This window comes from Pagrus pagrus (genome assembly GCF_965226575.1).
Source record: "Pagrus pagrus genome assembly, chromosome: 2".
In the NCBI taxonomy this organism is placed as follows: Eukaryota; Metazoa; Chordata; class Actinopteri; order Spariformes; family Sparidae; genus Pagrus; species Pagrus pagrus.
In genome coordinates, this window is record NC_140186.1 from 19,423,538 (window position 1) to 19,437,991 (window position 14,454).

At 40.5% G+C, this 14,454-nt stretch overlaps 1 protein-coding gene across 1 annotated transcript; it reads right to left on the reverse strand.

The window, feature by feature from the left end:
* Positions 1-719: 719 nt before the first annotated feature.
* On the reverse strand, positions 720-3,197 carry LOC311275312 (poliovirus receptor-like; the record flags this gene model as incomplete). Its single annotated transcript, XM_084383761.1, has 4 exons — positions 720-826; positions 2,169-2,501; positions 2,695-3,039; positions 3,134-3,197. The coding sequence occupies 4 exons, from the start codon at positions 3,195-3,197 to the stop codon at positions 720-722; spliced, it is 849 nt and encodes a 282-aa protein (XP_084239887.1).
* Positions 3,198-14,454: the final 11,257 nt, after the last annotated feature.

The following is a 14,454-nucleotide window of genomic DNA, read 5'->3' on the forward strand; positions in this document are numbered from 1 at the left end:
CCTTATACTGACCCTGGTTGCTGAAACAGTCCAGCGTGAAGTGACTGACACAGACCATAACGCTTCTGCTCACTGGGACCCTGATAAATAAAAAGTAGCCACTTCGCTCTGATATCCTCTTTGGTAGGGAGGGGATGTAGCGATCAACAGGAGGATCCGTGCATCCGACGACAGAGCAGCAGTGCTCGGCTTTCGGGTTGTACATGGTAGCGGTCAGGCTGTCGCGTACAAGTTAGCGAGGGGAAAAAAATGGCGGATCCTGGTTCAGGTAGCTGCCGTAATGTGGGAGGAGATACGCAAAGAGTATGCAAAAGACCGGATTGTGACGTCACAATCCGGTCAAAATCCAAACGGCTCGCTTAGAGACTCAATTCCTGACTCTGCCAGGTACAAAATATTGACTTAGTTGTCAAAACTCATGCTTAGGGGGTGGGGAGGCACTCCGGATACGCAACTATACATACTAAAGCAAGGAAAAAGTCAGTTTTGCATAATATGTCCCCTTTAAGTTCATTTAACTCCATACATACAGAGCTAGATGTCATTAAAAGCTACATTTTCATTAAAAGAGTGCATTCCAGCCAAATAAAGAACAAAGATTTCAGTGCTACAGTTCAAGTGCTTAGACATTTTGTCTTGTACCTTTTTACACCTGTTATGTTCATACTCACAAAGAAATACATTTAGACCAAAAGCCAAACGAGGCCCTGTGTGGATACTCAGGCCGTGAACACCATCACCACCAGCAATACGATCAGCGATCCGATGACCACCGAAGGAACGACTATTGTGGAGACTGGAGCAGACGGCTTTCCTGGATCCCCACCTGAATAAATGAATAACAAAGCTTTAATGTTCTAATCCTTCAAGTCATGAACAAAAAGAGGAAAGAAGTGTTTGATAAAATGAGGTATGTAAGCACTTTGTGGAAATTCCCCTGTAATACTGTTAGCTGCCTACATTCACTGTCTCTTTTACTCCTGCTGGGGTCTGCATTTGGACATCAGCCCTGAGTGAAAACGCCTGCCTTTGTAGAGAAAGTAAACAAGGTGGCAGGCAGGCAACGACAGATAAACATCAGCTGAGAATGAATGACCATTAACAGCTCAGCTAGAGTGCCTAATGGGAACCTGTTGATGATTCAATATTGTCATTTAATAGTGAATCAAAAGCTGTATTTCCACCACCCAGCTCAGACGTTGACCATCATGCATAGTTTTCTTTCTTTGTGCAGAGCATTGTTTTGAAGTTTTGAAGTCACATCGAGACGTGATGCAGCCTGACTATTCACTGACTTGTGTATCAAAACAACTACAGACAGGAAATGGCTGGCTTCAGATAAAACAAACACACAATGTAGTGATGCAGGGGACCAAAACTTCCATCTTTTCTGGAATGTATTTATATGGAGCTCCTGCTTTTTTTGTGGTTCAGCGTTCAAGGTCAGTCTAACCTGTCAAGTTTTTATTCTTTTGAAGACCAACAGGCTCCTGAAGACTTTATGGCTCAGATTGACCAGATCAACTTCAAAGAACTAGTACCAATGAAGGCTGACTGTTGCCTGTGTCTCTGTCAAAAAGCTAAAACACACCGCTAAGACTACAGCCGTCAGCCAGCTAGCTCCTATGTGCTGCGCCTGTGTGAGAGGAAATTCCTCTCCATACCACCAGGAAGCGCTCGTCTGTGTTCATCATTCAAAAAGGGAAACATGAAGTCTCAGGACTGTGTATTAACATAACCAAAAGAGCACTTTTAATTGAGAATATAACTGATTAAAAGTTGCAAATAGCACTGGCAAAGAGGAGGAAGCAAAAAATAAGGAGCCATCATGCTAAATGGTAGAAATAATGGATATTAAGCTACAGGCTCTGAGGGTTTCCCTTTCTTTTTCCGTTTCTACCTTACTTTTCACTCATTGAAAAATTCCTACCTCTTTGACCTCCAAAGCCAACAACAACAACAGAAAAAGCACTACAGTTCGCATGTGGTTCAAGTTCCTCTTACTTAAGCAATCTTAAATGAAGGTGTGTTAATGTAACTGTAGTGACATCTGTGTTGCTTCAGATTTCAGGGGGAAGGATGAGCTCATGTGTAACTGTGGTGGAAATTGCTGTATGACATTTCATTGTTTGATGCAGGATTGAGCCAAAAGGCATTAAAGAACATACCTAAACAGACTATTATGTCGGATGCGTCTGGTCTGTCTGGTACTTCAAACGTGGCCTCATCCTCTTTGCCTCCACTGGTGTTGAACACTGCACATTTATACTTGGAGTAAGTGGATCCTTGCAGCAGAGTCAGCCTGCTCGAGAGGTCAAACAGACCACTTTTTGTCTGTTTCACCTCCATTTCAGCGCTCTTCGTCCAATCCTCGTTGAGCTCACCAAACCAGCGAATCTGACCTTTCGGGTAGCCACCAACAGAGTTACAGACCAGGGTACCACCTGTACTTTGAGTTATCCTTTCAGGTTCAGAGATTATAGTTGGTTTGCTGTATTTGGCTGCAAAGAGAAAGCAAACATGATCATAAAGCTGAACATTGCACCATGACGTCAACTAAATGACACCAATAAAGTATTGCAAAATTATTACTGACTACATTATTTGACTCGTTCTTTGGAGTACAACATGTGGAAGGAAATGCAAATAATGACGAAACTGAATACAGAAGGTATTTTGATTTTGATCACTCACCTGTGACTTTAAGGCTGGTCTCGCCGGGTTTATCAGGAGCACCTCTGTCTGTCAGGACCGTACATGTATAAACTCCCTGATCCTCCACAGCAGTGTCGGCGATGTGCAGGGATACATTCATGTTCCTGTTGTTCCAGGATGGTTCAGCAAATGAGTAGCGTGGCTGTTTTGTAGTTTCCCCTCGGTGAAAAACCAGTAAGGGATCGTCAACTCCCTCTTTCTTCCAACTGACCATCCGGATTACTACGTCTGTTGCCTCTTGAGCTGTTTCGATGGCACACTCCAGCAGTGACAGCTGACCATACTGTCCCGCATTTTCAGTCTTGCATTGCACATTTACAAAGCCTGTAGAAGATGTGTTTTTTGAAAAGGGATGGGACGTTACATCAGTAGAAGGCAGAACTTCATACTTCATACTCTCAGATGAGGCAGAACTTACCAGTATTTGCATTTCCTGCAGTGATGTAGATGACAGTGAAAATAAAGATGACAATGGAGGCCATGTTCATTTACCTGAAATGACAGTTAAAATCAACAATTCTTAAAGAAGAGACTGGTTGAAATGTAACAAACACATACACTCACTGAGGATTTATTTCTGTGAATAAAACTACAGGGTGCAAAGGAAATCAAAGTCAAGTGCACCATGGGCACTATTGGTATTTTTGTGGCCAGAGGTGCAGAGGAACCACCGGGGGCTCACTTGTATATATGGTGGGATTATGAATAAACATATTATTATGCATTAGAGGTCAGTGTATGAGGGACTATTGAAATTGATCAAAGGCAAGACACGTCCCCTCCCCCTGCACCAATAACAATTTTCTCAACACAGAAAAATGGACAAAATAATCACTAAAGACATTCAGTGTGGGATTCATCAGGATTGATTTATTTTACAAAGTCTTCCAAAAAGATCAAACATTAGCTGCCACACACCCTGTAACTTAACATCCTCTATGACACATCCATAAATCTGTTAATCAGTTAATGTGAATGTATACAACATCTACGGACACATCCCACTGTCAAAAATAACGATAATTTAGGCTAACTAATGAAAACTTACCGTATTCCTCAAATAATCACGGTGGAGGGAAAAACTCAGGGAAAGACATCGACTGCTGGTAGTGATGTGTCGGTCGCGAACGAAACGGCTCAGAGAAGCCGCTTTGTTTTTTTTTGTGGAGTTTTGTTTTTCTCTATTAGGCTACATGATGTGTGGTGGTGTCTGTGTGTCCGCACTGAGCAGGAGGGGGAGGGGCGGGGGTTACGGACACAGCACACACACACACACACACACAGAGAGAGAGAGAGAGAGAGAGAGCGAGAACAACCGCAACAGAAACAACACGCTGGAAAGGTGAGAAAATGAGTGACGGCAGGAAACGCAGTGAAACTGAGTGTAGAGTATGCAAGGTTAATATCTCCTATCGAGCATGCTCTACAAATAACTAGAACTAGAACTGCACATCCATGCAGTGCAGATGGAATAATAAAGACAATCAAGTGAACCTGCTACTTATGAAAGTGCCAGTTTGTCTACTGCAACTGTTGCTGCTGCTGCAGTGTCTAGACCTACAACCCAAGACGAGCCACACCCTGTATCTAGGTAACCGTAAAAAAAAAAAAGTCATCATGTGACCACCAATTAAGGAAGTGTAGTTCACCTTAGTGAAGCAATGTTGGATTCAAGCACATGGAGAGAGTGGCAAGCAAACTAGAGCAAAAAAAAAGAAGATTTTTTTGTCTTTCAAATTAAATTCACCATGTCTTTAAAGGATAAGTACCGTTTTTTACAACCTGGACCTTATTTCTGGCAAAACATATGGTCATTTACTCACCCAGATAACTTTGGTGTCATTCGGCGTCGTTCGGACGAAATTAGATCCAGTGTAGCGGCGATATATCCATATAATGGGAGAGACGGGGCAGCGACACACAGCCTCTATATAACGCATTATCTGCCACGAAACTAGTTCATTTCATCAATATTTTGTTATGAAATGCTAGCGCTATTAGCCTCTGAGTCCGGGCTCGTCTATTGTCAACATCCGGGGTCTGTAGGCTGATCTACTACCTCTGACCTGGAAGATGTCGTCTCTGAGCTGCGCGCACACCCGCGACAGCGCGGTTTGTTTACCTGTAGCTGCTACTGCTAGTTTGACCCCGGATGTTGATAACGGACGAGCCCGGACTCAGAGGGGAATAGCGCTAGCATTTCATAACAAAATATTGATGAAATTAACTAGTTTCGTGGCAGATAATGCGTTATATAGAGGCTGTGTGTCGCTGCCCCGTCTCTCCCATTATATGGATATATCGCCGCTACACTGGATCTAATTTCGTCCGAACGACGCCGAATGACACCAAAGTTATCTGGGTGAGTAAATGACCATATGTTTTGCCAGAAATAAGGTCCAGGTTGTAAAAAACGATACTTATCCTTTAAAGTTATGAGTCTTGTATCTTAATCAAAACAGATATGTTGTGAACATTATTACATGTTAATTTATGTCAGTGTAGGCTACAAAACAATGTCATACACTTAGCATAATTGTTGATCTGAGCTACTGTGTGAAACAGTTTTGACAAAATGGAGGTTGTGGGGAAAAATTAGCCACTGTGGTGGGGGCAAGTTGAGTCATCAGTAACCGTAAATCTGAGCCATACCGAAAGTGGTCAGAAATTGTTCAATGCATACAGACACTACACCTACACTTAAATACATATGGACTGACACCTATGCACAGTGGCATGCACAGACATTTTGGGGGGCAGGTGCTCAGTGAAAAATAAGGGCATGTCCCTGTAATGTAAAAACATTACAGGCACATGTTTTATGTAATTGCATATTTATTTAGATATGTTAATAATAATAACATATTATCCCGAACTAGCAACAGCAGAATGTGATGTCAGGTGCTTCATGCCTGATTTAGTACCGCCAAACCACTTTGTGGACAGCTTTTAAGATATTTCATAAAATTAGAGGAACAGTTTTACAATCTAAGCTTTTCAAGACACTAAACACTTAACATGAGTCTGGTCTTGACTCTGAACTTCTTCATCATCTGCCTCCTCAGCCTCCTTGCTGCTTGTTGGCTGCTTTATCCAGGAGAGCAGAGCGCTGCTTCCCTGGGCTGCCTGCTGTAGCTCCCTTTCTTTCTCTTTCCTCAATCTTTCCTTTCTAGGCATGCTGCAAAGTAAATGAAAAGAGACCAACAGTATGAATAAGACCGCTTGGTGACATTACAACAAGGCAGGCGGCTACTTTTCTGTTTGACATTCAGCAAATTACACACATACAGTCAAGGTACTTCCTTCTCTTGCTCTATACAGTTCCTGTCCAGGTGCATTTCAAAATAAAGGTCTTGCTGTAGCAGTAATAGTATTCAACATTACATACACAATACTAAATATTCAGCTATAATATATAGTATGATAGCATCACATGCTGTACCAAATGCCAAATTCTACCGACATTGGTTGTGTGGTGGTCGTCACGTTACATCCATTGATTGATTATGGCTAGCGTCTAGCTTGTTAAGCAGGTGGGCAGTCGGCTAATTACATTTTTTTTTTTTTTTCTTTTTCTAATTTAATTTAGGCTCAGCCGTTTGGCGCTGTATGAGACAAACAGAGGCTACTTCACAACAAATAGCTTGGCAACTGAGGCTTAGGGGGCAAACCATACACTCGATTCATTTATGTGTTACCTGGGTGGTGGCAGGAGGGGCAGGGGAGGAGATGTCCAATCCAATCCACTTTATTTATTGTCAGGGTTTATTTCTCCATAACAACCTCCGAACTATACATTATCCCTTACATAATAGACCGGACCTGTCGATGATCACGTCAACATGGGCCACATACAGTAAAGTGTACACTATTAAAAAAAATAATAATAACTTTGATAACGGCACTTGCTCGGTCCGGAGGGCAAAGAGCAAGTGCTCTAGCACCACCTAGTGTCTATCTGTGCACGCCACTGCCTATGCATGCACGTACATGAAAAACACACATTTTCTGCCTGTCATTGTTACAAGTTAATGTTGATGTTCAATCACCGTTACAAGTGTTACCATGTTGTTTTGATAAATGCCAAATTGCTGACTAATGTTCAAGTTAAGTCACACACAAACATGTTATGCATATACCAAAAGCACATGTATATGTAGTCTTTCTGTAGCGAATGCAAAGATCACAGTTACTGAAAAATGTTTAGTTAACGTTGAATTAAAGTAAGAGAGTTTTTGCTTTTGTTCAATTCATGGCATTAATAAAGTTTAATATCAGATGTATCAGAATTGTTTGATTTTGTCTCATTTTTATATCAGATAGTACTACTCAGGCCTACATGGCTCATTTTACCCCTACCTTGGTAGAGCTGGCTCTCTTAAATGAGCTGGAATTCAAATCACTCACTCCTGGTTCCTGCTTACTTTCACTTTCGTTCTACAACACTGTACTGCCTATTCCTGCCAGACTAAGGGGCGTAGCTCTGGCACTGACCCTATCCTGAACAGTCACTCTCAGTTTATTACATGATCAAAAATAAAGTGGTAGGCTTTTAAACAATTATGGAGCTCTTTTCTGACTGCATGTGTAGGCTACATCTGTTTTTACATTGCTTAATGTGTCATTTATTATCCAGGTATATTTGTGAAATGTATATCTGATATGTAGTCTATGCCATGATTTTTGTTTCTTATTCTTGTGGCGATGGTAAAAGTATCATAAAATGTCAAACAATTCAGATCTGAGAAAGAAATTGGTTAGAATAAGGGACTGGGGATTGCATTATGTCAATGAGGATCCTTTGCTAAATGTATAGAGGTCTCCACAATCATTTGGGACTCACTAACAGTCCCTCATTGAAGCCATTTTGACATGTCACAGTGGGAAAAGCACAGGTGTAAAAATAAATCAATAAAATGAACAGTGGCTGAATTCCATTTAGCTGCTCCAGTTTCATGGTCCTGGTATTGTTCATGCTGACTTATATAAAACAGAACCGTCATTAATCTTATTAGTAACACCTGTGTTTTTATTGGTGTGACAAGTCAAAATGTGTTGTGAAAATGTGATATACAGTATAGACATCATCTGCATCTGATAAATAAAGACAGCAAAGGTTAATGCATTGATTAAGGATAATCAATGCATTAACCTTTGCTGTCATTTCAGATCCATTCTTCTCCACTGATGGTCCTCACACTGGTCCTGCCTTTCACAGTCACCTAATCTTGCAGAAAAGACAAAGGCATAATTGAAAACCAGAGACCTTCATAAGACTGGATCACACCAGCCACGACACTGATCAATGTGCTAACCGACCGATCCATGAGTACGACTACAGGAGTACTGAATAATTGTGGCTTATCAAACTGGGCCTTCATTTTAACTTTATATGAAGGCCCCAACAATAAAAACTGAACCTGGAGTGTCTTCTTTCACAAATATTGCTTCTAACAGATTTTTAAACTTGACACCTGTTGATTCTGGCTGGTTTAAGAAAAGTCTTGTGGGAATGATTAAACTAGACTGCAAAAGTTTGTTGCTAATTGCTGGTGTTGTTTTTAAATGGTTAATCCTGCACACTTAAACTCTCATTCAGTCACTCTGTATTAAGGTATATACACTCAGTTGCCAGTTTATTTGGTACAAAACTAATGCAGTCAAGAATTTATAACAGGTGCATTGGCTTTAGCTCGTGTACCTGATAAAGTGTAATGAGTGTATATACCTGTCCTATCCTTTTGAAAGTTGCTGAATTTTGTTGAGACACTCAAGAGTTTCTGATTCAGCTCTATGTTCAGTTTCGAGGCCATACTTAGTACTGTTGCGGAGCAAAATATTCTGTAAATCTTTGTGAATTTCCAACTTTATGACTAATTTGTCAAACTTCGTGTTTCCTTGTGACCACAGATATCATGTTGTGCACACAACATCTCATGTTGGATAGTGACATTTTGCGTCATCTCGATTTATGCACATGCACATGGGTTATTAATGATCTGACGGGGGGAAATCAATCAGCAAATGAGGAAGAAGAGTTCCATGGGACTATCTCAGGAATGAAAAATGTCTGACTCATTAATATTAATTAAACACAAATAAAAAAACCCAACAGCACATTAGTTTCCATGTAGTTAACCTGTGCTGTTGTGGCCTGACAACATGCTGTAATGCTATTTGTCCAATAGATGGCAGGATTGCTATCCATTCAAGGTTTTCAAGCTCTGCACACTGAAACACTCATCTTAAATCTGGGTCAGCATTATCTGATATTGGAAGTGATATATTTTATCTACTGATATACATGAACTGACAATGTCAGCATGAAAATGAATGGCAATTACAGTGATAAGACCCCTAATCCAGAGTCAGAGACTTCATTATTCAGCATTTATGTAACACGGCACCTGTTGATGCACGGAGAAAACAATTTTCAAGGAAAAGAAATTGCAGAAAAAGAAGTAGCATGAATTGAATCATTCTAACAGCAGAATAAGAAACAATATAATCTCCTGAGTGGCACATTGCTCTGTTATCAAGTCAGCTGATCAGGAACAAGAAGAGCATTTACACACAATCTCAAAATTAAGCGTCTACAGGTGGTAATGTGTTATAGACAGGAGTACCAGTTGTCACATCTAAGGCCAGCAAATAAATCCTAACACAAGTTGAATATTTACATTTGAAATCATTCTGTCATGTCTGTTTTCCCCTGAAACAGGAGGGAATGACGTTGTTGTCGTGTCCAGACGTGTACTAACATTACCCAAAACAAGCCACCCGACTTGTGTAATATAATCTACATGAGTGTGCAGCAAAAACAACGATGAACAAATCATTCAAACAGATCTTTTACAGATGAGGATGTATTTTTTATTAAATTACAAACGTCACAGGTCCCAGTGTATACAGTACATGTTAATCATAAAAACACAGCACAGAGTAATCAAAATGTTCATACTGTCTGTGATTCGGTGGCACATTTCATTCAGAGCGGATGTATAAACTGCATCAAAAACATAAACTCACACACAGAATTAAAGTTTTCACAGATTTATAAAAACAGTATATATATGTATATAAAATCGCATTCATAGGAGCACCTTTCACATGGTTTTTACATTTCTGAAATCAACTCTACTCTCCAAACTTATATCCTGTTGTTTTTCTCCATGTCAAAAGTCAATGATTAACCCTGATAACTTTGCTTTACGGAGCCAAGATTAATCATATACTTTTGAGGATGATGACATGTTTGCGTTGAGCACACCTAACTCTTTGTTTTTAGGTACAGAACAGGACATTTTGTCATGTCTGGCTCTATTAACAAACATGGCTATTTTTTCAAATTACAGGTATTTCAAATTACCTTAAAATGACACTGACACCAGGCTCTAGATAGGCTATTTAACTGCATTAATATGTATATATATATTCCCCCCTTCCTCTGTAACTTTTGCACAGCCAACACACAAAGTTCAGCCTTCTCTCTATACATTAGATACGGAGCCCCAGACATGACATGGTCAAAAAAATTTTTAATTGTGGCCACAATATAGCTATGACGTGCGCACGAAATACTAATCATGGCCACAAAATACTAGTTCGTGGCCACGAAATAAGTATAATGTGCACACGAAATACTAATTAATAATATTAATATCATTCCTGGACAGCTGGGTAAGCAAATCGAGCGCACCTTCTCTAGAAACTGCAATAGCCTACGTGATGTCCTTAAGGTGAGTGTCTTTTCTTATTCTGTTCTAGTCAATATCTTGTTATCCCGCATTTAGGCAGTTATTTAATTAGGCCTATGCTTGATACTTTGTTACAACGGGTAGCCTATCTGCTAACGTCTCACCCGACTTGCAAACTGCAATGCCAGCCAGGCTTTTCAGAATGTCTTTGTAGCTCATTCCCAGATTAAAATAAAATTCAATCATACTATCACTGCCGATCGTGTAGCTTTTAGCCCCTCTACTGCCTCTACCTTAGACCTTAGAGAAGGTGCGCTCGATTTGCTTACCCTTTGATACTGTAACGATGGAAAGCAGACTGGTGAGGACAGCAAGAAAACAGGAGGGAAAGCAAGGGAAGCAAAACATGATGCATGATGGTTAAAGTTAAAAATAAAACAGGAAACCACAGATGCAAAACCAGAATCATGACACATACACTACATTGGAAGATGTTTTTGTTCAAAGCAACTTACATTAAGTTCATTTAACTCCATACGTACAGAGCTAGATGTCATTAAAAGCTACATTTTCACTAAAACAGAGCATTCCAGCCAAATAAAGACCAAAGAGTTCAGTGCTACAGTTCAAGTGCTTAGACATTTTGTCTTGTACCTTTTTACACCTGTTATGTTCATACTCACAAAGAAATACATTTAGACCAAAGGCCAAATGAGGCCCTGTGTGGATACTCATGTCGAGATCACCTTCCGTAAAGGACCACCATCACCACCTTTAATATGATCAGCAATCCAATGACCACCGAAGGAACGACTATTTCGGTCCCTTGATCAGACGGCTTTTCTGGTTCCCCACCTGAATAAATGAATAACAAAGATTTCTAATGTTAATGTTAATGTTAATGTTAATGTTATAATCCTTCAGGCCATGAACAAAAAGAGGAAAGAAGTGTGACAATGAGGTATGTAAGCACTGTAATACTGTTAGCTGCCTACATTCACTTTCTCTTTATACTCCTGCTGGGGTCTGCATTTGAACATCAGCCCTGAGTGAAAACGTTGGCATTGTAGAGAAAGTAAACAAGGTGGCAGGCAGGCAACGACAGATAAACATCAGCTGATAATGAATGACCATGAACAGCTCAGCTAGAGTGTCTAATGGGAACCTGTTGATGATTTTCTCCTTCAATGAGAATAAATAGTGAATCAAAAGCTGTATTTCCACTATGCAGCTCCGACGTCGACCAATGTGCATAGTTTTCTGCAAGTTTTGAAGTCACATCAGCTTTAGAGACATGATGCAGCCTGGCTATTCATCAACTTGTGTATCAAAACAACTACAGACAGGAAATGGCTGGCTTCAGATAAAACAAACACACAATGTAGTGATGCAGGGGACCAAAACTTCCATCTTCTCTGGAATGTATTTATATGGAGCTCCTGCTTTTTTTGTGGTTCAGTGTTTACAAGGTCAGTCTAACCTGTCAAGTTTTTATTCTTTTGAAGACCAACAGGCTCCTGAAGACTTTTTGGTTCAGATACACCACACTGACTTCAAAGAACTAGTGCCGATGAAGGCTGACTGTTGAATCACCTCATGTTGCCTGTGTCTCTGTCAAAAAGCTAAAACACACTGCAAAGACTACAGCCGTCAGCCAGCTAAATCCTATGTTCTGCGCCCGTGTGAGAGGAAATCCCTCTCCATACCACCAGGAGGCACTAGTCTGTGTTCATCATTTAAAAAGGGAAACATGAAGTCTCAGGACTGTGTATTAACATAACCAAAAGAGCACTTTTAATTGAGAATATATCTGATTAAAAGTTGCAAAAAGCACTGACAAAGAGGTGGAAGCAAAAAATAAGGAGCCATCATGCTAAATGGTAGAAATAATGGATATTAAGCTACAGGCTCTGAGGGCTTTCCGTTTCTTTTTCCATTTCTCTACTTGTTTCCGTTTCTACCTTAGTTTTCACTCATTGGAAAATTCATACCTCTTTAACCTCCAAAGCCAACAACAACAACAACAGAAAAAGCGCTACAGTTGGCATGTGGTTCAAGTTCCTCTTACTTAAGCAATCTTAAATGAAGGTGTGTTTATTTAACCGTAGTGACATCCGTGTTGCTTCAGATTTCAGGGGGAAGGATGAGCTCATGTGTAACTGTGGTGGAATGGCTGTATGACATTTCATTGTGTGATGCAGGATTGAGCCAAAAGGCATTAAAGAACATACCATAACAGACTATTATGTCTGGTATGTCTGGTCTGTCTGGTACTTCAAACATGGCCTCATCCTCTTTGCCTCCACTGGTGTTGAACACTGCACATTTATACTTGGAGTAAGTGGATCCTTGCAGCAGAGTCAGCCTGCTTGAGAGGTCAAACAGACCACATTTTGTCTGCTTCACCTCCATTTCAGCGCTCTTCGTCCAATCCTCGTTGAGCTCACCAAACCAGCGAATCTGACCTTTCGGGTAGCCGCCAACAGAGTTACAGACCAGGGTACCACCTGTACTTTGAGTTATCCTTTCAGGTTCGGAGATTATATTTGGTTTGCTGTATTTGGCTGCAAAGAAAAAGCAAACATGATCATAAAGCTGAACATTGCACCATGACGTCAATTAAATGACACCAATAAAGTATTGCAAAATTATTACTGACTACAATATTTGACTCGTTCTTTGGAGTACAATATGTGGAAGGAAATGCAAATAATGAAGAAACTGACTACAGAAGGTACTTTTGATTTTGGTTATTTGTCACAATGAAACAGAAAGCGTCCAACAGAGAGAGACAGCTGAATCTGTTTCATAGAAAATACCAATCTGCTAGTGGAGGAAAGTCCCCTGATCTCTAAACAATCTTCATTCCATCAAAGCAACAATCAAATCTTTCTGTGTGTAACTAGAAGATCTATTATGTTAACAGAAACAGGAAAGACCTTAATCGTGGTTTAGCTTTGAGGTGAATTGTAGGGATTAGCTTTGAAGACTAAAGATGGCCATCTCTCTGTGCCACATAGTTGTCAAAATGTTTCAGCGGTCAAACATGGCTGAAGGCTCTCACCTGTGACTTTAAGGCTGGTCTCACTGGTTGTAACACCTCTGTCTGTCAGCACCGTACATGTATAAACTCCCTGATCCTCCACAGCAGTGTCGGCGATGTGCAGGGATACATTCATGTTCCTGTTGTTCCAGGATGTTTCAGCAAATGAGTAGCGTGGCTGTTTTGTAGTTTCCCCTCGGTGAAAAACCAGTAAGGGATCGTCAACTCCCTCTTTCTTCCAACTGACTGACTGAATTACTACGTCTGTTCCCTCTTGAGAAGTTTTGACGGCACACTCCAGCAGTGACAGCTGACCATACTGTCCCACGTTTTCCGTCTTGCATTGCACTTTTGCAAAACCTGTAGAAGAAAATGTGTTTTTTGAAAAGGGATGGGACGTTGCATCAGCAGCAGGCAGAATTTCAAACTTCATACTCTCAGATGAGGCAGAACTTACCAGTATTTGCATTTCCTGCAGTGATGTAGATGACAGTGAAAATAAAGATACCAATGGAGGCCATGTTCATTTACCTGAAATGACAGTTAAAATCAACAATTCCCAATGAAGAGATTGATTGAAATGTAACAAACGCATACACTCAATGAAGATTTATTACTGTGAATTAAACTACAGGGTGCAAAGGAAATCAAAGTCAAGTGCACCATGGGCACTATTGGTATTTTTGTGGCCAGAGGTGCAGAGGCACCAACGGGGGCTCACTTGTATATATGGTGGGATTATGAATAATTTTATTATTATGCATTAGAGGTCAGTGTATGAGGGACTATTGAAATTAAGGGTCAATCTAAGGCAAACACCTCCCCTCCCCCTGCACCGATAACAATTTTCTCAAAACAGACAAATGGACAAATAATCACTAGACATTCTCCGAGGCCAGAGAGGACATGGCAGCTCTGGAGAAGGATTATGATGAGGTTGGAGCTGACAGTCTGGGAGAGGAGGAGGATGACGACGGAGAAGAGTATTAAAGACATGCA